At 45.8% G+C, this 25,893-nt stretch overlaps 1 protein-coding gene across 5 annotated transcripts; it reads left to right on the top strand.

Moving 5' to 3' along the window:
* The first annotated feature begins 1,424 nt into the window (after positions 1 to 1,424).
* On the top strand, positions 1,425 to 25,893 carry kidins220b (kinase D-interacting substrate 220b). 5 transcript variants are annotated; one of them, XM_041958100.1, is made up of 30 exons: positions 1,425 to 1,566; positions 4,195 to 4,350; positions 4,744 to 4,842; positions 5,102 to 5,200; positions 5,798 to 5,896; positions 6,155 to 6,256; positions 7,707 to 7,805; positions 7,888 to 8,085; positions 8,438 to 8,536; positions 8,978 to 9,076; positions 9,327 to 9,425; positions 9,958 to 10,135; positions 10,265 to 10,429; positions 10,768 to 10,947; positions 11,109 to 11,274; positions 11,413 to 11,564; positions 11,728 to 12,017; positions 12,392 to 12,532; positions 13,567 to 13,804; positions 14,109 to 14,197; positions 15,464 to 15,608; positions 15,714 to 15,876; positions 16,055 to 16,233; positions 17,165 to 17,400; positions 18,146 to 18,263; positions 19,637 to 19,674; positions 20,571 to 20,708; positions 20,862 to 20,960; positions 22,363 to 22,593; positions 22,915 to 25,893. In XM_041958100.1, exons 2-30 carry the CDS (start codon positions 4,219 to 4,221, stop codon positions 24,109 to 24,111), a joined length of 5,268 nt encoding a protein of 1,755 aa, XP_041814034.1. In that variant the 5' UTR covers positions 1,425 to 1,566; positions 4,195 to 4,218; the 3' UTR covers positions 24,112 to 25,893. The 5 variants fall into 5 exon arrangements, with proteins under 5 accessions (XP_041814034.1, XP_041814031.1, XP_041814030.1 ...); XM_041958097.1 differs by lacking the exon at positions 19,637 to 19,674 and having other exon boundaries at positions 18,173 to 18,268; XM_041958096.1 differs by lacking the exon at positions 19,637 to 19,674 and having other exon boundaries at positions 18,146 to 18,268.

Here is a 25,893-nt window from a genome sequence, read left to right as displayed (position 1 = left end):
TTGATATGGACAATATGTTTGTTTGTTTTTTGTAAATTATGTGATTAAAACTTGCATTTTTTGACACTTGACATCAGGAGTGTGTTCTGTGGTTATTGATCATCTTTTAATGAGATTTGTATGCTCAGCTGTGTAACTTCATCGCCATGGTGAAGCTCATCACATAGGATCATGAGCTCAGTGATCCAGAGGGCGAGATCATGGAGAAAATGAAGGAAACTCAAACATCTGGAGAGAACGTCCAACATGTTCTCCTGGTAAAAGAATCATCGTCTGATTAGGATACCTGGACGCCTTCCTGAGGCGGTTTGGAGGACATGTGACAGACCCAGAACACAGTGGAGGGATTTTCCCATCAGGCCTCGCGATCCCCCAGGAGAAGCAGGAGGAAGCAAACAGGCAGGAGGACATGTGGTCTGCTTTGCTGAGTCTGCTGCCTTTGCAAGAAACAAAGAGAAAGAAGAAGACGATGGAGGGACGGTTTAGCTGGGAATAATAACACAGAGACTACTGACTCTCCACACATGGCGGGACTCCACCTGGGTGTAATATGGAGCTGAGACACAGTGGACCTGTACTTTGGCTGGGTGAGACAGGAAGATAAGAGCTGGCCTATGATACACTCCCTGCACTTTAAACTCTAATAAACTGATCCTGGAGCAGGCTGAACATAGTTCCTCCTCACACTCTGCTGCACTGTTAATAAGTCATTGTGTTTACTCCACCGACAACAAGCTGACTCTCCAGAACATGTGGTCAAAGAACTGAAGCCAGCTCGATTCAAGGAACAAATATTCTGATGTGACACAGAAGCAGATCATTAAAACCAACAAGAAGATGACAAATACTTGTTTAAAAAACAAAGTATTCTCACATGTTGTGTTTAGAGTAACTGTGGCATAGTGTTAGACAGTATTTACAATATTTACAGGATTCCTATAAAAAAAATCCTCCTCCCAGCTTCCTTCCATGATTACTCTCTGTCTTTCTCTTATTGAGTTATAAGTTGGATATTTTTGGTTTGGTCTGTGGAGGCATTTCGTCTGTGTTTTCTGACACTGACACAAAAAACATTTGTAGCAGTCCGGAAAGTGATCATCAGGCGCAACACCTACAAAATAAGTTACCATGCAGCTTGTGCTGATTGGTTCGGTGAAAGCAAAACAAAATATGAGTATGAATGAAGTCCAGTAAATTTGGTGTGATAGTCAGGCTCTTGTTGGAGATGAGGATTAGCAGACTAATCATCCAAAATGGCAATTTTCCTGGAAAATCGTTGATTTGCTTGACCTAACTTGAGCAGTCGCTGTGCATGCTTTTATTTTGACCGCAGTGAACGGAAGTGATTTTGGCGCGCTTGACGCAGCGGAGGGCTGTGGTTGGCTGGCTGTCTGCTCGGTTGTTCTAATCAAAGATGGCCGCTGTTGTCACGGATGGAGAATAAGCTCAGGCTGCCATCCGAAAACAGGCCGAGGAAACGCAGATAAACCCGCCGAACAACAGGCACCGGGACCTGGCTGCACCCGAACCCGAAGCGCGGAAACCGGATCTGATTCTCTTCTGAAGGTAAAATCGGTTCTTTTTCTTCGGTTTTTGCCGTCAGCATCCTCTGCTGTCATCGATGAATATTTGATTGACACTTGTCCCGTCCTGGAATCAAGCAGAATAAATCAAACTATCGGTTATTTGTTTGATATCGGTGACGTCATGGCCGACAAAAGCGTTAATTTGATGATGAGTCGGGTCAGTTTGATGTCTGTGTGTTCGCTGAATGACTGCAGGCTGTAAATCACTGAATCCTGTTCGAAGCTCCAAGGTTATCCAACAACAAGCTAACAGCCGACTGACTGTGAGAGCTGCTGCTGATGACATGTTAATAATATCCATTAAATAACAACGTGTTAAAAATGACATGTTAATAATGACATGTTAATAATGACCTGTTAATAATATCATGTTCATAATGACATGTTAATAATGACCTGTTAATAATATCATGTTCATAATGACATGTCAGTAATGTCCATTAAATAACAACGTGTTAATAATGACATGTTAATAACGACATGTTAATAATATCATGTTAATAATGACATGTTCATAATATAATGTTCATAATATCATGTAATTAATGACCTGTTAATAATGACCTGTACATAATGACGTGTTAATAATGACCTGTTAATAATATTATGTTAATATTGACATGTTCATAATAACATGTTCATAATAACATGTTAATAATAACATGTTAATAATGACATGTTAATATCACGTTAATTATGACATGTTAGTAATGACATGTTAATAATATTATGTCAATAATAACAGGTTAATAATGACATGTTAATAATGACGGGTCAATAATAACATGTTGGTAACGCACAGGGCGGGGCCTCGTTCTGTCTCAGAGGCTGGAGAGAAGCTGTGAAAGTGAATTTAACCTGAAACTGCTGCAAACGTCAGTTCTGTTTATTTTGATATCACTGAAAATGTCCGTCACTTTAATTCAACTGTTAATACCGTTTAATATGTATTAAAACACCTAAAATAATCGCAACATATCTTCAGCATAATAGTAATAAATAATGAATTTAATTTATTTTAAGCCTAAAGCTGTGATAATGAAGACAATCTTTGCACCGTTATATTCCAGGTCATTTTATAAAATGTTTGCTGAACAGGAGAAACAGATAACAATAACGAAGATAACGAAGATAACGAAGATAACTGCGCTACTCGGCTCATTAGAAACACACAATAAAACCCAACGAGGACGAAACACAACAGGACAGAAAATACAAGAAGATCATTCTCAGTTAATTCAAACTGATGAATGAAGAAACACCTGAATCCACCTGAGAGCCTCCACCTGCAGCCCGTCAATAGAAACACCTGAGTCCAACTAATCAATAACCAATAATTAACGTATGAATCAGAGTCAGCTGATCTCAGATCTGCTTCCTGAACTCTCATTGTCAGCTGTTGAGTTTCTGTCCGAGCAGGAATGTGTTTCTATTTACTGCACACACACACACACACACACACACACACAGAGAGACACACACACACAGAGACACACACACACAGAGACACACACACACACACACACACACACACAGACAGACTGCTTCAGTTTGCTGTTGGTAACATTTTCATTTGATGGTCTTTTAATTTTCCTGCAGAGTTTCCAGACAGAGACTCAAAGAGAAAACCTGCACTGCTGTGATCAGCTGTGCTCTTTGTCAACTCTCACTCATTTATTTGAATTAGTCACAAGCAGAAAATGATGAAACTAGAAGATTCTGAAAGTCTGATGAGACTCTGCTCAGGTCTTAATGATCGGAAGATCCATGAAAACCAATAAATACTGATTGATTATTGACTGGCTGATTGGTGCAGCTGGCCTGATGTCACACAGTTTGCTCATGAACAGCAGTGTGACTGGCAGGAGACTGTTTCCGTGGTGACGGCTGCTCCTCTGATTGGTTCCATGAGGCTTGTGGGTAGTGCCGTGAACCTCTCCTCAAGGCTGCTGATTAGACGTTAAATGTCTCTGGAGGGGAGCTGATGATGATTGGCTGGCAGTGTTTCCATAGCGACAGGAAAATCCGACACCGGTCTGAGGCGGCGCGCCACCACCTCCATCGTCTCCCAGTTTATTGAAGTGATATCAGTCGTCCAGCAGAGCCCGGAGAAATGCGTGCATGCTGATCTGAGGTCAGTTCAGGGCTGTGACATTAAAGGAAGCTGCTGTTGAAGATCAGACTTCAGTCCGCCGGTCTGGATCTCTGCCATCTGAAGGAGGATTTAAATATCATGTGCAGTTAAACCGCCCCCCCCCCGGCACCCACCACTTCACTGTCATATTAATAACGCAGAAACGTGACTGACAGCAGTGGAGCTGAACATGTGGGGTTTGTCCTGAGGGTGGTGCTAGAGGAAAGGTCATTAAAATGTCAAGAGACAAGAAGAAACGACATCAGTGGTGTGTTGTTTGTGACTGTGTTTACCTCAGGACTGGAAGAAGTACTGCAGTCTGAAAATACTCGTGTAACTCAAATGTTCCTGAAGTACAAAAGTATAAAAACAGCAGAATATATTTCATGTTTGAAGGTAACAGGATCACGTGTTCGTCACTTTAATGCTGCAGCTCGTAAAGGGTGAGCTTGTCCTGCCGTCTCCTGTCACTAGGGGGCGTAGAGACAGACGGCAGACATGGACACCACCACGTCCATCAAGATGACCACTCTGGCTATCCAGAACCTGTTCAGCTACGTGGAGGAGGAGAACCTGGCTGCTCTCAAAGCTCACCTGGACCGCTTCAAGGAGGTGGACGGACGCAGCGACGTACGTGTTTCCAAACGTTTATCGTTCTTACATTTGTTTCCAGATCTTCTCTGATCGATTTACTGAGCCGTGCTCGTCATTTTCACAGTCGCCAGTTCAGTTCATTTTAGTCATTTTTAATCAAATCCGTCCTTCCTGATTTTAGTTGAATCAAACTCTGGATGTTCCATCTTTATTTTAGTCCCTCTAGTCGTGTTTTTCCTTTTATTTATTTCTTTTATTATGTTAAATAGAATTTATACTCTTGTGTTTCTGTCAGGTCCATATTATTCATTTTCTCTTTGGGTTTATTCCGCACAGATCTGTGCGTTTCGTCCTGTTCGTCTTCTCAGTGTTTGTTTCTTCCCTGATTCGGTTCTCACATGTTTTTGTGGTCTGTTGCCTTGTTGGCAGAACGGTCAGACCCCTCTCATGCTGGCGGCGGAGCAGGGCAGCCTGGAGATCGTCCAGGAGCTCATCAGGAGAGGAGCCAACGTCAACCTGGACGACGTGGTGAGTAAATCAAAGGCGCTGAGGCGCCAGCTGCTGCGTTGACCCTCCTGCTTCTCTGCTTCACAGCTTGAAAACATGCCGCCGTTGTGTTTATTTCAACACGTCGTGAACGTGGATCCCTCTCCTCCCTCTCCGCGCTTCTCTCTGAACCTCTGCGCCTCTGACGCTGTGGTTGCCAGGCGACAGACGGAGCTAATCGTCGGGTCTCTCGGTGACGGCTTGTTTCCATGGTAACGTGTCTCTCTCTGCTCTTTGTCAGGACTGCTGGTCGGCTCTGATCAGCGCAGCTAAAGAAGGTCACGTGGACGTGGTGAAGGAGCTGCTGGAGAACAGCGCCTACATCGAACACAGAGACATGGTGATGATCCGAGTATTGACGACTGATCTTTCAGACAGACACACACGGAGTCTCCAGCTCAGCCCGAGTGTCCTGCAGAGAGACATTCATTCATAGTTCAGTGTGCGTTCTAAACCAGCTCGTTCAAAACGTTTCCACTCGAACCCGTTCATCATATCGATATAAAGAAACCACTAATCTTATTGTCAGGTGATTGATCACAAGTATGATATTAAATTCAGATATCATAATCAGCCAACCTTTAACTCTCCACACTGGAGCTTTAACTGCTTGACTCAGAACTAAAGCTGTTTGTGATCTGGATTTATTAATCAATGGTAAATGTATTTTTACTTCAGTGTGGCTCAGGGACAGTCTGGATCATTGGTTTGAGTCATTGATCGTTGATCAGTTATAGGTCGGCCGCTTCAGACAGGAAGGTCGAAGTGTTGGCTTCGCTCTCTGTGTGTAGCCTGTTTGAAGCTACGTTTGGTTTTTATGTGCATGTTGTGTCAGCTGTAAGAGCTTCCTGTCACAATGTCATAACGTGTGTGTGTGCGTGTGTGTGTGTGCGTGTGTGTGTGTGTGTGTGCGTGTGTGTGTGTGTGTGTGGTTCAGGGAGGCTGGACGGCTCTGATGTGGGCCGCTTACAAAGGCCGTATGGACGTCACCAAGCTGCTGCTGGAGCATGGAGCTAACCCCAACACTACAGGACAGGTAACACACACACACACACACACACACACACACAAACACACACACACTCTCAGTGACCACGATGTGCACGTTTGTTTCTAGCGTTCTGTATAAAGTGCTCTTATGGAGTCCAGCAGGTAGAGAAGATTCTAATATGATAGATTGTGATAATTATTCATAATGTATTATCAGTTATTGTTAAAATAATAAGAATTAATGCACACAAATAGTTTATAACACAATTAATACATAATAAATAATATTTTGTCTGTCTCACAGCAGTACAGTGTGTATCCGATCATCTGGGCTGCAGGTCGAGGACACGCCGACATCGTCAAACTGCTGCTGCACAACGGAGCTAAAGTCAACTGTTCTGACAAGGTGAAGAGCTGAAACACCACAAAACAACAACATGACAACACAACGAGAACATGACAACACAACAACAACAACATGACAACACAACAACAACAACATGACAACACAACAACAACAACATGACAACACAACGAGAACATGACAACACAACAACAACAACATGACAACACAACAACAACAACATGACAACACAACAACAACAACATGACAACACAACGAGAACAAAACAATGAGACAACACAACAACAACAACATGACAACAACACAACAACAACGTGACAACACAACGAGAACATGACAACACAACAACAACAACATGACAACAACACAACAACAACAACAACAACAACATGACAACATAACGAGAACAACATGACAACACAACGAGAACAAAACAATGAGACAACACAACAACAACAACATGACAACACAACGAGAATATGACAACACAACAACAACAACAACATGACAACACAACAACAACAACATGACAACACAATGAGAACAAAACAATGAGACAACACAACAACAACAACATGACAACAACACAAAAACAACGTGACAACACAACGAGAACAACATGACAACACAACGAGAACAAAACAATGAGACAACACAACAACAACAACATGACAACACAACGAGAACAACATGACAACACAACGAGAACAAAACAATGAGACAACACAACAACAACAACATGACAACACAACGAGAATATGACAACACAACAACAACAACAACATGACAACACAACAACAACATGACAACACAACAACAACAACATGACAACACAACGAGAACAACATGACAACACAATGAGAACAAAACAATGAGACAACACAACAACAACAACGTGACAACACAACGAGAACATGACAACACAACAACAACAACATGACAACAACATGACAACACAACAACAACAACAACATGACAACACAACAACAAAAACATGACAACAACATGACAACACAACAACAACATGACAACACAACAACAACAACAACATGACAACACAACGAGAACAAAACAATGAGACAACACGACAACTACAACACAACGACGACACAACAACAACCAAACAATGACACAACACAGCAACAGCAAACCAACAACAACACAACAACAACAACATGACAACACAACAAGAACAAAACAATGAGACAACACGACGACTACAACACAATAACAACACAACAACAAGAATAAATGTAGGAAGTTGCTGGAGTCGTTTCATCATCAGACTGAACCTGAAATCTGTTTTGTCTTTTGAAAACCAGTCTGGATGTTAACAGCGATACCGAACTGTAACTTAAACTTAAAGAGTGTGTCTGTGTGTGTTTCTCTGTGTGTCTGTGTGTGTGTGTGTGTGTTTCTGTGTGTGTGTGTGTGTGTGTGTGTGTGTGTGTGTGTATCTGTGTGTGTGTGTGTGTGTGTGTCTGTGTGGCAGTATGGGACCACTCCTCTGATCTGGGCGTCCAGGAAAGGACACTTTGACTGTGTGATGCACCTGCTGGAGAACGGGGCCGACGTGGACCAGGAGGGGGCGGTATGAGCACACAGCTATCATCGCCGTGGTTACCTCAGGATCAGTTTCAGTATAATTGAAGCTGTCTGTGTGGTCTGTTCAGAACTCGATGACCGCGCTGATCGTGGCGGTGAAGGGCGGCTACACCGACGTCGTGAAGGAGCTGCTGAAGAGAAACCCGAACGTCAACATGACCGACAAAGATGGAAACACGGCGCTGATGATCGCCGCCAAGGAGGGTTACACTGAGATCGTCCAGGACCTGCTGGACGCAGGGACCTACGTCAACATCCCCGACCGGGTGAGACGCTGTTCCTCAGACATCTCACATCACGTGACAGAAAGCTGTGACAGTTTCTGATGGAGAGGTGTTTTTAAATGATCTGCTGCTGAAGCTTTAGTCAGTGCAGCTTTACAGCCAGCAGAGGGCGCCGCTGCTCACACAAACACTGAACATGCAGGTAGTTCAGACACCTGTGAGGGGAGAATATGTACAGTCAGACATTTCCTCCTCTCTGATGATGTGACGTCACAGCTCGTCTTCACATACAGGTGTGCTCACACTCACCTTCACCTGAGGAAGACCAGAAATCTCACTACCATCCTCTGTGTGTGTGTGTGTGTGTGTGTGTGTGTGTGTGTGTGTGTTACAGAGTGGCGACACAGTGCTGATCGGAGCAGTGAGGGGGGGTCACGTGGAGATCGTCAGGGCTCTGCTGCATAAGTATGCCGACATCGACATCAGAGGACAGGTGAGGACCGCAGGCTAACTGTGAACGTAGCTCAGGTGCTGCAGAGGCTGAAGGTCTGTTAGCGTCTCTAAAAACAACCGCCGAAACAGTCATGTGACCGACGGACGACTTTAATGTTGCATCCAGAGCAGCACAAACCCCAGTCAAGTTCCATCTTCATTAAATCAGATAATAACTTATTTTAAGATAACGTGACGTGAAGTGACTGTCCTGATGCTAAGCTACGCTAGCTCATGTCAGGTTTCTTGAATGATATTGATGGTTTCTTCTTTCTTCCTCTTTGATTTTCAGCCCTGCTAACAACCAGACCTCGTCCCCTCTTATAGAGTAATACTGTAGTAGTAGTAGTAGTAGTAGTAGTAGTATATTCAGCGTCAGCGGTCAGAGCAGCACTGTGACAGTACAGGAATGAGCTGATGTCTCACTCTGCTGTGTTTCCAGGAGAATAAAACAGCTCTGTACTGGGCTGTGGAGAAAGGAAATGCCACCATGGTGAGAGACATTCTGCAGTGTAACCCTGACACTGAAACCTGCACCAAGGTGAGACCTCACCACACCTGACACACCTGGCAGATTACACCTGCTTATTGACTGACATCATCTGCAGTGTTTCATATGAGTCATACAGGAGTGTTGGGATACGATAGCAGGGGTGTCTGCACCCCTGCTCGCTGTCATTTATGAATCAGTGTTTGGTCGTGTTCGGAGCTGCTGTTGTGGTCCAGATGTTACACATACAGATGTTTGGGGGCAGAAGTTGTGACATTGTGTGTGATGCTTCCTGTTTTAGGACGGAGAGACTCCTCTGATCAAAGCCACCAAGATGAGGAACATCGAGATCGTGGAGCTGCTGCTCGATAAAGGAGCTAAAGTGTCGGCCGTCGACAAGGTGAGAACAATAAAGACTCATTCAAAGAGTTCATATGACTTAAAACTGTGAAGTTTCAAAATAAAAGCTTTCTTTGTGTAAAGTCTGTAAAGTCTAGTTTATGGCCCAGAATCAAAGGTTCCCCCAAAACAGGAAGTAAATGAACAGATCAACAGAGACATCACAGCGTGTCTAAATGATGATGGCAAAGATACAGTCTGTATCCAGAGTCACATGACCTTGACCTGGACAGGTCAGCTGAGTGACAGGTCAGCTGAGTGACAGGTCAGCTGAGTGACAGGTGAGTGAGGATGAACAGAATGAGATCAGACGTGAAGGGACTCTATTCCACCATGACACTCATCAGTTCATACAGTCCAGGTACTCAAGTCAGAGTAATCTAATTACATGCAGAAGGTGAGATGACGTAATTAACTGGACTAACTGGAGTCATCTTGTGTCTCTTCTTCTGTGTTGGTGGAGTCATATTATTTAACCTCTCACGTTGGCAGGAATCACATTTCACTTAAATACTCACTTCCTGTTTCTCCAGAAAGGAGACACGCCCCTCCACATCGCCATCCGCGGGCGGAGTCGCCGCCTGGCCGAGCTCCTCCTCAGAAACCCCAAAGATGGCCGCCTGCTGTACCGCCCCAACAAGGCCGGGGAGACGCCGTACAACATCGACTGCAGCCACCAGAAGAGCATCCTCACGCAGATCTTTGGAGCTCGTAGGTTCTTCAGACTGTTCTTGCAGAGCGGCGTGAAGATGATACGTGTCCTCAATGTTTATGTTCATGTCAGTGTGAGTTTCAGCCAGGTGAGCTGAGTAACAGCACACACCTGTGATGTGTCTGCAGGTCACCTGTCCCCCACAGAGTCAGACGGGGACATGCTGGGTTACGATCTGTACAGCTCTGCACTGGCTGACATCCTGAGTGAACCCACCATGCAGCCCCCCATCTGTGTGGGTCTGTACGCTCAGTGGGGCAGCGGCAAGTCCTTCCTGCTCAAGAAGCTGGAGGGTGAGTCCACACACACACACACACACACACACACACACACACACACACACACACACACACACACACACACACAGAGAGAAACACACACACAAAAACACACAGAGAAACACACACACACAAAAACACACAGAGAAACACACACACAGAAACACACACAGAGAAACACACACAGAGAAACACACACACACACACACACACAGAGAGAGAAACACACACACACACACACAGAAACACACACACACACACACACACAAAGAGAGAGAAACACACACACAGAAACACACTCACACACACATAAACACACGCATGCTAACGCTCCTCCTCCTCTTCCTCCTCAGATGAGATGAAGACATTTGCCGGTCAGCAGATCGAGCCGCTGTTTCAGTTCTCCTGGCTTGTCGTCTTCCTGTCTCTGCTGCTCTGCGGCTCCATTGCCGTCGTCCTCGGCTTCACCGTCGACCCCAAACTCGCCATGGCAGTCTCCCTCAGCCTGCTGGCTCTGCTCTACCTCTTCTTCGGTGAGTTCACACAGCGTTCAGACTGAGGGGGTGCAGGAGTCTGTTCTCTGTCCCCTCAGTGGTGTGTCAATAAAGTTTCCCTGTCCCCTCAGTGGTGTGTTAATAAAGTTTCCCTGCCCTGTCAGAGATGGTGTGTTAATAAAGTTTTCCTGTCCCCTCAGTGGTGGTGTACTTCGGCGGCCGTCGGGAGGGGGAGAGCTGGAACTGGGCGTGGCTGCTCAGCACCCGTCTGGCCCGTCACATCGGGTATCTGGAGCTGCTGCTGAAGCTGATGTTTGTGAACCCGCTGGAGCTGCCGGAGCAGAGCACCAGAGCTCTACCTGTCAGGTAACGCTGCTGATCTGTGATCAGAGCGCAGAGGAAGATCAATTCAGGGGGAAAAACACATCATGTGATGAATCACTTCAGTCCTTCACATCTTCAGTGGATATGATGTCACGCTGATGTCATCACATCTTCCCGCAGGTTCCTGTTCACGGACTACAACCGTCTGTCGAGCGTGGGCGGAGAAACGTCAATGGCAGAGATGATCGCCACGCTGTCCGACGCCTGCGAGAGAGAGTTCGGTTTCCTCGCCACACGTCTGTTCAGAGTGTTTAAAACCGAGGAGACGCAGGGTAACACACACACACACTAACACAGAGACACACACACACACACACACAAACACACACACACTCACACACACACACACACTCACACACACACACACACACTCACACAGAGACACACACACACTCACTCAACAGTTGAGCTCTTCCTCTCTGCTCGTCATCTCAGGTAAGAGGAAGTGGAAGAAGACGTGCTGCATCCCGTCCTTCATCATCTTCGTCCTGGTGCTGTCCTGCCTGCTCACCGGCATGGCGCTGCTGGCCATCTTTAAGGTGGACGGCGAGAACCGGACGGTGAACGCCGTTCTGATCGCCATCGGCAGCGTGGTGGGTCTGGCTCTGCTGCTGAACTGCAGGACGTGGTGGCAGGTGACCGACTCGGTGCTGAACTCCCAGAGGAAGCGGCTGCACGGCGCCGCCAACAGGATGCACAAGCTGAAGAGCGAAGGCTTCATGAAGGTGAGGTTTAAAGGGACATTCTGCTGTGACAGGACTGAACACAGACCCAGCTGGTGTGGGTTCATTGGTCGATTTTAGGGGTGAAATCATCGACCAAAAAAGATACAAACTGAAATCATGAAGACTTTTCTGACCCCCAGCCTTTTTTCTCAGCTTCACTGCATCTGTAGTTACTGCTGTCTGCCTGCAGGGGGCAGTAACTGTCACACAGAGGAAATGAGGTGATCAGTCATGTAACAGCTGATTTCCTGCTGCTTCACATTAAAAGCTTTGGATCTGTGAAGCAGCCCGAGGCTTTTATTTTGAAGCAGGCGTAGGATATGTGTTCAAAACACAGGAAACAGTCCAATGTGAACCCCCCTGTCGTCCTGCAGGTGCTGAAGAACGAGGTGGAGCTGATGGCGAGGATGGCGAAGACCATCGACAGCTTCACGCAGCATCAGACGAGGCTGGCGGTCGTCATCGACGGCCTGGACTCGTGTGAACAGGACAAGGTTCTGCAGATGCTCGACACGGTGAGGAGACGATGTTCACTGGAACGGAAAGATTCCAGTTCTTGTCGATTTAAAAGGAATTATGTTTTAAAACTGGTCGACCAATGAATGAGAAAAACACATTTTTAGTCTTTATAAAGTTAGAATAAATAGATTAACAGGGAGTCACTGATAACTGATATAACTCGCTGATCCTCTCCATCAACATTACACCATCAATGAGACAGAACAGTCAAAGTAAAAGCCCTCCAGGAAAGAGTGCTGCAGGACTTTTAATGTGAAACAGGAAGTCAGAACAGGGGAAACTACAGATAAAGACCTGTCTCTAACACAGCAATCCCCAATCCCTGTGCCGTGGACTGGTACCGGTCCGTGGATCAATTAATAATTTCTGTTTTATTTATCGTCTGAGTCTGAATGATCTTTTATGTTGAAAAATCTTTTATTTTGAAAAATGACATCACGGTCACTTGAGCACTCAAATCTAACCCTAAAGCTCGCAAACTGAGTAAAAAACAGACGTGTTTGGAAAGTTTCAGACAAAGTTAACAGACACACCAAGCTGCTCTGCATCATATGTATGATCGCTCTGATGGTCGTTGTTTCAGAATCATTTCACCTGATAAACAAAAGATGATCATCATCTGTCCATTATTACATGAGCAGAGTCTGTAATTTAACCATCAGTGGACCCATAGAGACCAAACCCACACTGGACTCAGCTGGACTGAACCTGACTGGACTCAGCTGGACTGAACCTGACTGGACTCAGCTGGACTGAACCTGACTGGACTCAGCTGGACTGGACTGGACTGTACATGGACCAGTCACAAATAGACTCAGTGCTGTTTGTTTGTTAGCTCGTTAGCTTGTGCTAACCATGTCCAGTTCATTTCTTACTGCTGCCACAGCCGTGACACACACACAGTTCTCCTTCCACCTGACGCCTGCACATCCTGGTCTGAGTCCTGCTCTGCATGAATCAGCAGAGAGGGGTGGTTTGTTGGTTTTTCAGCAGCAGTCAGAGATGATCTTCATCGGTGTTTGTCCTGCAGGTGAGGGTCTTGTTCTCCAAAGGCCCCTTCATCTCCATCTTTGCCAGCGACCCTCACATCATCATCAAAGCCATCAACCAGAACCTGAACAGCGTCCTCAGAGACTCCAACATCAACGGACACGACTACATGAGGAACATCGTCCATCTGCCCGTCTTCCTCAACAGCAGAGGACTCTCCAGCGCCAAGAAGATGTGTGCCTCTGCGCCGGCTAACGGGGACGCCGCCAACGCTGAAGGTAACCATGACGATAGGTAACATCACTGTGAATACTACACAATAGGGTTAGCCAGTGGAGTGATGTGTCTGTTAAAGGGTACACGGGTACCCAACCTGAGGGCAGGAACCCCCGAAGGGACCCCAAGATAAATGTGAGGGGTCAAAAATGTCCGTCTCACCAAGTCTTCTGTTCTGAAAAGAAGTGAAGACCACGTCAGAGTCCGGTTTAATCATCTTTGGACAGAGTGTGTGTTTCCATCCATACAACAGAGTGTGTGTGTGTGTGTGTGTGTGTGTGTGTGTGTGTGTGTGTGTGTCTGCAGGTTGGCATGAGGAGTTGGACAGGAAACTGTCTCAGCACAGTTTGGGAGAATTAACCAAGTTTGGCAGCAAGACGACGCTCAACCGCAGGGTGAGTGTGTGTGTGTGTGTCTCTGTGTGTGTGTGTGTGTGTGTGTGTCTCTGTGTGTGTATGTGTGTGTGTGTGTGGCTCTGTGTGTGTGTGTGTGAGTGTGTGTGTGGCTCTGTGAGTGTGTGTGTGTGTGAGTGTGTGTGTGTGTGTGTGTCTGTGTGTGTGTGTGTGTGTGTGGCTCTGTGTGTGTGAGTGTGTGTGAGTGTGTGTGTGAGTGTGTGTGTGTGTGTGTGTGTGTGTGAGTGTGTGTGTGTGTGTGTGTGAGTGTGTGTGTGAGTGTGTGTGTGTGGCTCTGTGTGTGTGTGTGAGTGTGTGTGAGTGTGTGTGTGTGTGTGTGTGTGTGTGTCTGTGTGTGTGTGAGTGTGTGTGTGTGGCTCTGTGTGTGTGTGTGAGTGTGTGTGTGTGAGTGTGTGTGTGTGTGTGTGTGTGTGTGGCTCTGTGTGTGTGTGTCTGTGTGTGTGTGAGTGTGTGTGTGTGGCTCTGTGTGTGTGTGTGAGTGTGTGTGTGTGAGTGTGTGTGTGTATGTGGCTCTGTGTATGTGTGTGTGTGTATGTGTGTGTCTCTGTGTGTGTGTATGTGTGTGTGTGGCTCTGTGTATGTGTGTGTGTGTGTCTCTGTGTGTGTGTGTGTGTGTGTGTGTCTCTGTGTGTGTGTGGCTCTGTGTATGTGTGTGTGTGTGTGTGTGTCTCTGTGTGTGTGTGTGTGTGTGTGTGTCTCTGTGTGTGTATGTGTGTGTGTGTGTGGCTCTGTGTGTGTGTGTGTGAGTGTGTGTGTGGCTCTGTGAGTGTGTGTGTGTGTGAGTGTGTGTGTGTGTGTGTCTGTGTGTGTGTGTGTGTGTGGTTCTGTGTGTGTGAGTGTGTGTGAGTGTGTGTGTGAGTGTGTGTGTGTGTGTGTGTGTGTGTGAGTGTGTGTGTGTGTGTGTGTGTGTGTGTGTGTGGCTGTGTGTGTGTGTGTGTGTGTGGCTGTGTGTGTGTGTGTGTGTGTGTGTGTCACAGCTGCTGTTTCCTGTTAAATTCGACCAGATGAAAGCAGCTCATCACTTTGTTATAAACTCTTTGATGTTTGCTGTGATGAAGTTAAATCCAGCTGCTGGTTCAGAGCCGCTCGCTCAGCTTGTTTCTAACATCTGTCGTATCTTTGTGAGAAAGTAGAGAAAACCAAATCTGCAGAAACCAGAAAGCAGCAGCTTGTTTTAGTCGATCGATCGATCGATCCGTCTCAGTATTTGCCGATGACTGTTTGATCGTGCGACCCGTGTGTGTTCAGGACACGTACCGGCGCCGTCAGGTGCAGCGCTCGGTGACGCGTCAGATGTCGTTCGACCTGACGAAGCTGATGGTGACGGAGGATTGGTTCAGTGACATCAGCCCGCAGACAATGAGGAGGCTGCTGAACATCGTGTCTGTCACAGGTCCGTGGCTCAGCCGTTGTCTGATCTGCATCTCTACAAACGACCGGTTCAACAAGTGGAACCAGAATAAACTGAGAAACTTCCTCTTCCTCTTCATGTGTGCAGGCCGCCTTCTGCGAGCCAATCAGATCAGCTTTAACTGGGACCGTCTGGCGTCGTGGATCAACCTGACGGAGCAGTGGCCCTACAGGACATCCTGGCTCATCCTGTACCTGGAGGAGACCGACGGAGTCCCAGACCAGGCCATGCTCAAGACCATCTACGAGAGGTCAGAGGTCACATCCATCACGTCATCCCGACTGATGTGTCTTTAAATATCAGAGATAACATAATCTGCTTTATCTCCAGCTTCAGTCAAACTGAATTCAGACCAGATCTGATCACATGTCACAGAATTTCCTTCAACCAGCAACATGAGTGTCACACTTCACTGTTTTCTCTCTCAGAGTGTCCAAGAACATCCCGACCACTAAAGACGTGGAGCCTCTGCTGGAGATCGACGGAGACGTTCGCAGCTTCGAGGTCTTTCTGTCGTCAAGGACGCCCGTCCTGACGGCCAGAGACATCCGGACCTTCCTGCCCTGCACCGTCAACCTGGACCCCAAACTGAGGGAGATCATAGCAGGTAGCTAATAATAATACTGCTCTCCTTGATCCAGGTGTTGTCTCTCTGATCCAGATGTTGATCCAGACGTTTCCTCTCTCTGGTCCAGATGTTTGATCCAGATGTTTCCTCTCTCTCTCTGATCCAGATGTTGTCTTGCTCTCTCTGATCCAGATGTTTCCTCTCTCTCTCATCCAGATGTTTCCCCTCTCTGATCCAGATGTTGTCTCTCTGGTCCAGATGTTGATCCAGATGTTTCTCTCTCTTATCCAGATGTTTCTCTCTCTGATCCAGATGTTTCCTCTCTGATCCAGATGTTTCCCCTCTCTGATCCAGATGTTGTCTCTGTCTAAACCAGATGTTGTCTCTCTGATCCAGATGTTTCCTCTCTGATCCAGATGTTGTCTCTGTCTAAACCAGATGTTGTCTCTCTGATCCAAATGTGTGATCCAGATGTTTCTCTCCCTGATCCAGATGTTGTCTCTCTGATTCAGATGTTTCCCCTCTCTGATCCGGATGTTTCCTCTCTCTGATCCAGTTGTTTCCCCTCTCTGATCCAGATGTTGTCTCTCTGATCCAGATGTTTCTCTCTCTGGTCCAGATGTTGATCCAGATGTTTCTCTCTCTGATCCAGATGTTGATCCAGATGTTTCCTCTATCTCTCTGATCCAGATGTTTCCTCTCTCTCTCTGATCCAGATGTTTCCCCTCTCTGATCCAGGTGTTTCCTCTCTCTGATCCAGATGTTGTCTCTCTGGTCCAGATGTTCATCCAGATGTTTCCTCTCTCTCTGATCCAGATGTTTCTCCCTCTGATCCAGATGTTGATCCAGATGTTTCCCCTCTCTCTCTGATCCAGATGTTTCCTCTCTGATCCAGATGTTGTCTCTCTGATCCAGATGTTGATCCAGATGTTTCCTCTCTCTGATCCAGATGTTTCTCTCTCTGATCCAGATGTTCGTGCTGCCCGGGAGCAAATGAATATGGGCGGGGTTACGTACCCGCCCCTCCCCCTGCAGGAGGCCCAGCCCCGCCCCACCTCGGTGTACTCTCAGGTGTCGTCGGCGTGCTCGCCCTCTGCCTCCTTCAGTGGACCCTTCAACCAGCCAGCAGGGGGCATCGTCTCCCCACAGCCTCACAGCAGCTACTACAGCGGCATGGCCGGACCACAGCACCCCTTCTACAACAGGGTGAGTACAGGCTCCGCCCACAGACACCTGATGATGTCAGTTCAATGGCGTGGTGACAGGTGAGTTCTGAGATTCAGCTTTCAGGTTTTGTTAGTCCTAACTTTTCAGCAAGTCCCTGAAGCACCGTCGTCTCACCTGATTGGCTGAATGGTAGGTAACGATGTGATGTCATCATCACCATCACATGGCTGCTCACCTGGTTCAGTTTCTTTTATTATTTGTGTTTTCTGTCATTTTACACTCAGTTTGATTTAATTTACAGCCGTCTGTGTTTTACAGTGAATCTCTGCCGTCTTCAGAGAACCAATCAGCTGGTCTCAACTTTGTTGAGAAATCCTGGCTGTGTTTAGCCTAGCTTAGCACAAAGGCTGGAAGCAGGGGGAAACTGCTGCCCTTGTCGATATATTCCAAACATGGATGCAGACGGGGAACATACATGCAGTTTTGTTTCTACAACTTTGCGTGTCTGCACTCAGACATGTTCACGTCAGCGCAGGTGGTCCACGCGGAGCCTCGCAGCCAGGCAGAATATGGACAGTCTGCTGTGGGTTTGCTCAGGATCAGACGTTAGGTCGTCAGTGTTTGATGAGCAGAATAAACCACAGACGTGTCACAAACGGGTTCAGGAAGCTGCTGGAAGTTCAGGCTGTTTGTCTGCAGTGATTTGCTGTTTCTTTAAGTTGCCGCCTTCTTGTTTGATGTTGAAGCGTCTCCATGAGCATTATTTTGATTTTCCCCCCCTCAGCCATATTTCCCCCATCACCTTTACCAGCTGCCACGCCCACTCATGGCCTCCTCCTACCTATCACAATTTCACCTACGCCCACCACCTAAAACCTCCTTCATTCGGGACGTCTCAGCCGCACCTGTAAGTACAACAAACACCTGAATACCTGCACGTGTTTCACATCCTGTCCTGAATGTTTGAGAACTGTTGAACTCAAAGTAGCTGTTTAATGATTGAAGCTCATCGTGTGATGTTTTTATTGTTTTTGTCTTATTATTGATCCGTCTGAATTATTCATGAAGTGAGTGAATAAAGGAACGAGCAGCGTGTGGACGACCAAATCTGATTTATGTGCAAATATAAAAATGAACGAGATGAATAGATAAAGAAAATAAAGCTCTTAATAAATATTTTCCACATGATTCGTTTTTACCTTTTTAAAATTTATTTCACATGAACTAGATTTAACTTTTGATTCCTAAATTCTGCTAAAATAAGGATAAATAATAATAAATAATAATAAAACAGTTGTTTCTCATTTTATTTGAACAATATTTCTAGTATTTGTTTCTCTATTAGTCAGGTTTGTATGGAAGCTCATTAACGACAAAATTTTAAAAAGAATGAAAACTTTGATCAAAATAAAAAAAAACTTACTAATAACAATAAGTGACAGTTATGAGATGTCAAGTCAAACTGGGGGCTCCAGCTAATGATTCATCACAATAATAATAATAATAATAACAATAATAAACTTTATTTCTATCGCACGTTTCAGACAAATTAAAGCAGCTCTCGTAAAAACACAGAACGAACACAAAAACAGGGAAAGTTAAACAAGATAATAGTAATATGATTAATTGAAGTCATAATAATTATAGTAAGGATGAAAATAGAATAAAGACAATGCAGAGCATAAGATGTATGGAAATAAAACCCTCTGAATGATAGTAATAGAATCAAGATGATAATACAGGATCATTTATTCATCTGTGACCAGAAGTCCAAAACCCCAGAATATTCTGTTTATTATAATGTGTGTCAAAAAAATGCCGAAATATTCACATTTAAGAATCAATGTTCAGTAAAAATTTAAGTTATGATCGTAGAATTTTGAGCCAAAAACAAAGCTTTTTTTTGTATCTCATCATGTTGAGTGAATTGATTTTTGTCCTTCAGAGAATTTTATTCTTTATTATTGTTGATTCCGGTGGTCCTGTAAGATTTAAAACCTTCCCGTCATCCCCAGCTTTGAGTCTCTGCCTTTCTTGTTCTTCTTCTGCTGTGACATCTGACGCTTCCTCCACTCGTCTCTTCTTCTGTGGTTTCTGGGGCCGTGCTGAACTTTGAAACTTGTTTTTATTGTATGAAAGTTTGTGTTGCCAGCCATCATTCCCACTCTGCGTCCTGCTCGTCAGTCATTGTGTTTTCCAGATGTTTTCTCTCCAGCTGTGTTTCATTCCTCACCTGCCTGTCTGTCTGTCTGTCTGTCTGTCTGTCCTTATGTCTGTCTGCAGTATAAGGGTTCATCTTTGAAAAGGAAGCAGGTATTGAACTCTCCCTAACATCACCTCCTTCCTTCCTTCCTTCCTTCCTTCCTTCCTTCCTTCCTTCCCTCTCTGCTGTCCTCCTTTCAGTCTGCCTCCCTCTGAAATGCTCCCAGCATGCACCTTGCCTGGACTAGCCTGTAGCCTCACTAGAGTTGGACATGTTTGATCTGCTCAGAGTGACCTTTGACCTTTGACCCCTTCCCAAAAACCCTACAGCTTCCCCATCCTCCCCCATCACACAGGTGTCCCACCTTGTCCCCTCCTGCACACTGTAAAAAATGCTGTTAAAAATTAATAACAAATGAAACAACAGTCACTGTTATTACAGATATATCTAAATATAAAATACAGTTTTCTTCTTGCAGGAAGTATGAACATGTTTTAACTCTTCCTGACTTCTCCTTTTCTTTACCCTTGATTTTAAACAAAGTGTGTTAATCAGTGCATCAGTTTGAGTTCAGGATCAAAGGTGTAGAAACAAGCCAAAGAATCTGAACTGAAATCTGGATCTGTATTTGATACTGATCATGCTGATTAGTGCTGATGCTCGATGTGATGGACAGCTTCCGCTCTTCGTTAACTCAACATTACGTTATTTTCTGAAGAAGTCGTGAAAACAACGAAAGAAAAAGGATTTTTACTGATACTACTACTGATAAATGATGTGGACATGAAGAACATTTAACATTATTTGCAGTGTGATTTCCTGTTTTCATGAAGTCCACGGTTCAGCTTAGTCTCTTTGGTCCGTTTCTCTTCTGTGTGCTCGTTGTAGAGTAGAAACATCACTAATATCGTTATAGTTCAGTAGAACTTCTGCCTGCGTTGTTCCCTGTTTATCTCGGCAGTCCCGCAGAGTTTCCTGAGAACCAAACGTGTGTGTTTGTGTTCAGGGTTCGGCCTCCGTGGTGTCGGGCGCTCCGGCCATGCTCCTCAGCTCCATGACGACAGAGGCCGTCTGTGAGCGCGTGAGGCAGATCGACGGCATCGACCAGAGCATGATGGGACAGTACAGCGCCACCATCAGGAAGGTCAGTGACATGACTTCACACAGTGAAGAAGTCTGCCCTCACACCGGTTTGGACACGGAGTTCACCTGTGAGGCTGGAGCTGTTAAATGAGACTAAATGACTAAAAGTTTCTGTGTGTTGAATTCATTTTAGTTTTTTCCACCTTGTTTTTAGGCCAACGTTAACGGCAGAGTTTTGTCTCAGTGTAACATTGACGAGTTGAAGAAGGAGATGAGCATGAACTTTGGAGACTGGCAGCTCTTCAGAGCCATGGTAGGTCCACAGAACACTGAATCAGGCCATTGTATGTCAACATCAAGTACGCTGGAGCTAAGGAGCTAATACACTAAATGTTAGCATGTTGAAGATCATGACCCATGAACCATAAACTGTGTTGCTGTGAAGTCAAAATAACTTTTAATCTGTCAATTATTTTCTGTATTAATTGTTTGGGTCATAAAATGTGACAGTTGTATTGTTGATTCCAGTTTCCCAAAGACAAACTGACATATTTCAATATCTTGTTTTGTTCAATTAAAAATAAAAAAACCCAAAGAGTTTCAGTTCAGTGTTGACCAATCGGCTGTCTGTTTGTGATTGCTGGTGAAATTGGTTTGAGTTGACTGGACAGGCAGAAAGGCTGGATTGTAGAAAATATTGTGTTTGGTTAGCAGTTTAACAGTCGGACTGGGATCAGTTGGTAGAATAAACTTTCCTGTAACCGTTGATCAGATTATGACATGTTATGGGATTAGTAAAATATAATCTACTGTCGTCTGCATATAGATTAATTCTGTGAAGCTGTGACTGTTTTCAAGATGCTGATTTGACTTTTAGGAATAAAGACAAAGATCCATTTCAGATAGAGAAATGTTTGTGTGGTGACGGTCTGTGGTTGTTCTGGTTTAGCAAATGTTAGCATGTCAACATGTTAACATTAGCATGCTAACCTGAAGGACCATACTATATTCTGGTAATGTCAAAGATTCTGCCACAGGTTATGTTTTTATATTTTTAACGTATTTCATTTTGTTTTTACAATCAAACCTTAAATGTAAGTGATAATGTTACCATAGCATGCAAACATTATCATGCTAATGTTAGCATGATAATTTTATGATTTATGATTGATTATATTAGGATTATAGCACTGGTTGTTTCATAGTTGGGTCAAACTTACGTTTTTATTTTCTTTTGTTAAAAATAAACCTTTCAGGTTATTTTCCAGGTTAGACAGGTAAGACGTGAAGCATTTGGTTGAAAGGTGCTTTTAAACAAAAGCATCGTGCAACATTCTGTCTTGTTCTTTTTACAATTATGTAAAGATCAACCAAAATGCTGCAATAAAAAACTGAATGTGTTGCAGTTAGTTTGAAAAATCACAACTCAGAGTTTTCTTACTGGCTTATTTTGAGCTTTCACCTACATCTCATGGTCTTGAATGGAAATTGCTAAGTTGTTACAGGAAATCCTGAACATTAGGAAAGTACTGATTACAAGGTCACTAATTAGATTGAACGCTGCACATCCTGATTATAAAATGACTGGAGTAGAGATCTGTTTGTTTATTTGTAATAACAAAAAATCGAGTTTATTTCAGACCTTTGGCCTCAGACTCTCCAGATGTCGACTTCTAACAGGTCTAAACTTCACCTGTCTTCTCACCTGGCTGCAGGTTGTGGACATGCGTCACATCGAGAGTCAGGTCCTGCATGAGGAAACTGCCAGCGAGCAAGGCAGCGTGGTGGGCGGTCACACCGAGGTGGGAAGGCGAGGGGTGGCTCCGCCTCACGCGGGCGCAGACAACACGGATGCTTCACCGATGTACAGCTTCAACCTGAGCTTCGAGGAGCTGAGCACCGTGGGACTGGACGATCCGGCGAGACACGGAAACGTGCCGTGGATGGTAAACCAGCATCAGAATACTTCATCTATAAACCACGGACACACTCACAGGAAGAAGGATTTCTGCAGCTGTGCTGATTGGTCTGTTAGACAGGAAACAGATTTATTTAATGTCGAGGTTTGTGATAAGGGTTATTCTTCAACAGTCAGTGTCGAGAACTGAACTGATGACCTGAATATCCTGAAGATGATTCAATGAACATTCAGTGAAGACGAAGATCACTGATGTGAACACAGATTAAATGATGCAACATTTAGTCGATCGGTCACTGATAATTGACAGATAGTTCAAACTCTTCTTCTGTGCTCCTTCTGTCCTCAGGGTGGCGCTCACCGAACCGCCAGCATGACCAGCCTGAACTCGCAGGAGTCCTCCAACGACATCGGCAAGCTGACGGACAAGCAGCAGGCCGAGTACCGCAACGCCTACCAGGAGTACATCGCCCAGATGGCCCAGCTTGAGATGGGTGGTGGCAGTGGAGAGAGGCCCGTCCAACCACAGCCGGGGCAGTTCATGACATCATCATCAGAGGACAAGAGCAAAGATGGCAGTGATCAGGATGGACGCAAATCCTTCAATAAGAGGAGCGGCGGCAAACCGGCGGCAGACAACACCGACTTCTCAGCCAACAGTGACGCTCTGGACCCCATCACAGAGGAGGACGAGAAGGGCGACCACGGATCCTCCAAGTCCCTGTTGACCCGCAAGACCTCGGCTGAAAGGGGTGGGCTGTTCCAGGGCGCCGCCGACCTGAAGCTGAAGGCCGGTGGCGGGCTGCGCTACCAGAAGCTGACCAGTGACGACGAGGAGTCCGAAGAGTCCGATAATGCTCCCCTGCTGAAAGATGGCAAGAAGGTGGCCGACCCCAAACTTCCTGGCGGCTCACTGGCACTGAAGGGTAAAGACTACCTGTCAGACGCCATGTTGGACAAGAAGGACTCGTCGGACTCAGGAGTGCGTTCCAACGAGAGTTCACCCAACCACTCGCTGCAGGACGAAGAGGCGGACCTGTCGCAGCTGGAGAGGGCCAACCTGATTGAGCTGGACGAGGAGAGCCTGGCCAGGAAGCGAGGCCTTCCCAGCAGCCTCAGCGGCCTACAGGACCCAGCTGTCGCCCGCATGTCCATCTGCTCAGAAGACCAGTGCAGCCTGCTGGCCAGCAGCCCCGAGGAGAGCTGGCCCTCGTCCAAGAGCTACAATCTGAACCGCACGCCGAGCAACGTGACCCTCAACAACAACACCAACGCCCAGCAGGGCAACCGCGCCCGCCCGCCTGCAGAGGGCTCCACCTCCTCCTCCAACCCTACCTCCTCCTCCTCCAGTGATGTCATCATCTCCCCAAGCTCCGGGACCACCGGCACCTCCAGCACCACCAGCGCCACCCGGCCGGGGCCGAACAACGAGAACGTCCGCGTGGTCCACCTGAAGAGGGGCCTGAAACCCGGAGACCCGCCGGAGATCTGCACCGTGTCTTCTGACACTGTCACATTCGGCGAGGAGCGGGAGAGCATCCTGTGACCTCCCGGTGATCCACGAAGATCAGGAGAGCACTGAGGGTCGAACCAGGAGCCGCCCTTCAGCCCTCTGAACCGATCAGAACTTGTAGGTAGATTTCTACCTGCTCGACGTACGAGCTGCTGATCAGGTGTCGGTCAGGAGAGGCTGTGAGGAGTGAAGAGCGGCTGCTGGTGGACTCGTAGTTTATCCTGTCGTTGATCTGTCGGGGCTTCGGTGGTTGTTTGCTGCATGCTCACAGCTGTAGTCGGTAGGTGCTGCATGTTGTTGTTGTGATGTGATGATCGCCGTGTCCTCGAAACAACACGAGAGCGTCACAAATCATTTGTCACATCATTATTTAATGTTAGTTTCATTGGAAAAATAAACGTCAGCTGACTCATATCAGGGGGTCAGAGTTCCTGATGCAGATCTCAGCTGAAGCTGCACCGAGAGCAAAGGGTCAAAGGTCGAGTCTTTTGGTTCCCTGCAGAGAGTGACTAAACATTTCTGTCCCTGAAGGGAAAATATTGGATTTCTTGAAAACTGTTAACAGAGAAGCCGAAAACGTTCAGGAACAGATCGCTGACTCCGATCTCTCTGAGCTTTTACTTTGAAAGAACTGCAGCAGGAAACCTTGACAGCTGATCTGTATTCAGTTTAAAGAAGGTGGAAATGTGCGTGGCCTCCCTGTCATACATGATGCAGTTCACAGGGAGCAGTTAGATATAAAACCAGACTCACTGGAGATGTGCGCAGTGGCGCCCCCTTGTGGTTGAGACAGTTTTCCTCCTCTAATACTGAGCTGCAGAGCCGCCGACAGCTGAAAAATCTAATAATGATGAGAGTGAAATAAAGTGGAGCTTTCTGTTGGTGCTTTGAACCTGAACCTGACGTCAGATCAGATGTTTGATCAGGTCTGGCTCTGACGGTTCACTGGCTCTGAATCAGTTCTTTCACAGGTTTACAAATGTTGATTTTACAGGCCCAGATTTCCCCGGCTGGGGATAAATAAAGTTTTATCTTATTGTAGGATTTAAATTTATTTCACAAAGTAAATCTCAGTCTGAAGCTTATTCGAGGCTAAAGACTCGACATGTGACCCGGCAGACTGTGGAGGAGAAATAATGAGAAACAGCAAAGTGGACGTCAGTGTCGTCGTGAATCTCATCACATCATCGGCTTTTCTGTTAGTTTGATCGTTTTTTGACTAGAATAGAAACAATATTACCTGAATGTTAAAGTGTTGATCAGTATTCACTCGTGTCAGTTTTCAGTGTTCGTGTTTCTGTGTGAGACAAAACGTTGTTTTATTTGAGTCAAACCAACAAATCTGTGATTCAGGCTGAGAACTGGAGGCTTTTATTCTGAAGTTTGGGTTGAGATGCTTTGAATGTTTCTTCTCAGCGTGGGGATTTTCAGCTTTTCCCTGTTTTATGTGTTGGACTGGAGATGCTGTTAACGAGCTTTTCTCAGTTTAGTGACGTTTGAAAAGATTCTTTGATGAAATGAGAAAACAAACAGCAGATAAATCAGGAAGCGAAGGCGCAGGTCTGCACAGGCCTTTATTTCCATCTGAGGAAGCGACTTCAGTTTAGAGAAAGACGAAAACAAAAAGAAATAAAGCAACATTTTGACCGATGATTAAGGTGTCGTGTGTTTTCAGGTGAGGTGAAGCTGCATGTTGATGTTCTGTAGTTTGACAGTGTCGTCGTCTCAGTGCTCTCCAGCCCCGTCACTTCTCTAACTGCTCATCTGAAGGTGAATTTAATCTGTTGACGACTAAAAAATAAAATCTGGATGTTG

This window comes from Chelmon rostratus, chromosome 18, assembly GCF_017976325.1.
Source record: "Chelmon rostratus isolate fCheRos1 chromosome 18, fCheRos1.pri, whole genome shotgun sequence".
NCBI classification, from domain to species: Eukaryota; Metazoa; Chordata; class Actinopteri; order Chaetodontiformes; family Chaetodontidae; genus Chelmon; species Chelmon rostratus.
The sequence above is the reverse complement of the archived record's forward strand: the minus strand, read 5'-3'. Positions and strand labels throughout refer to the sequence as shown.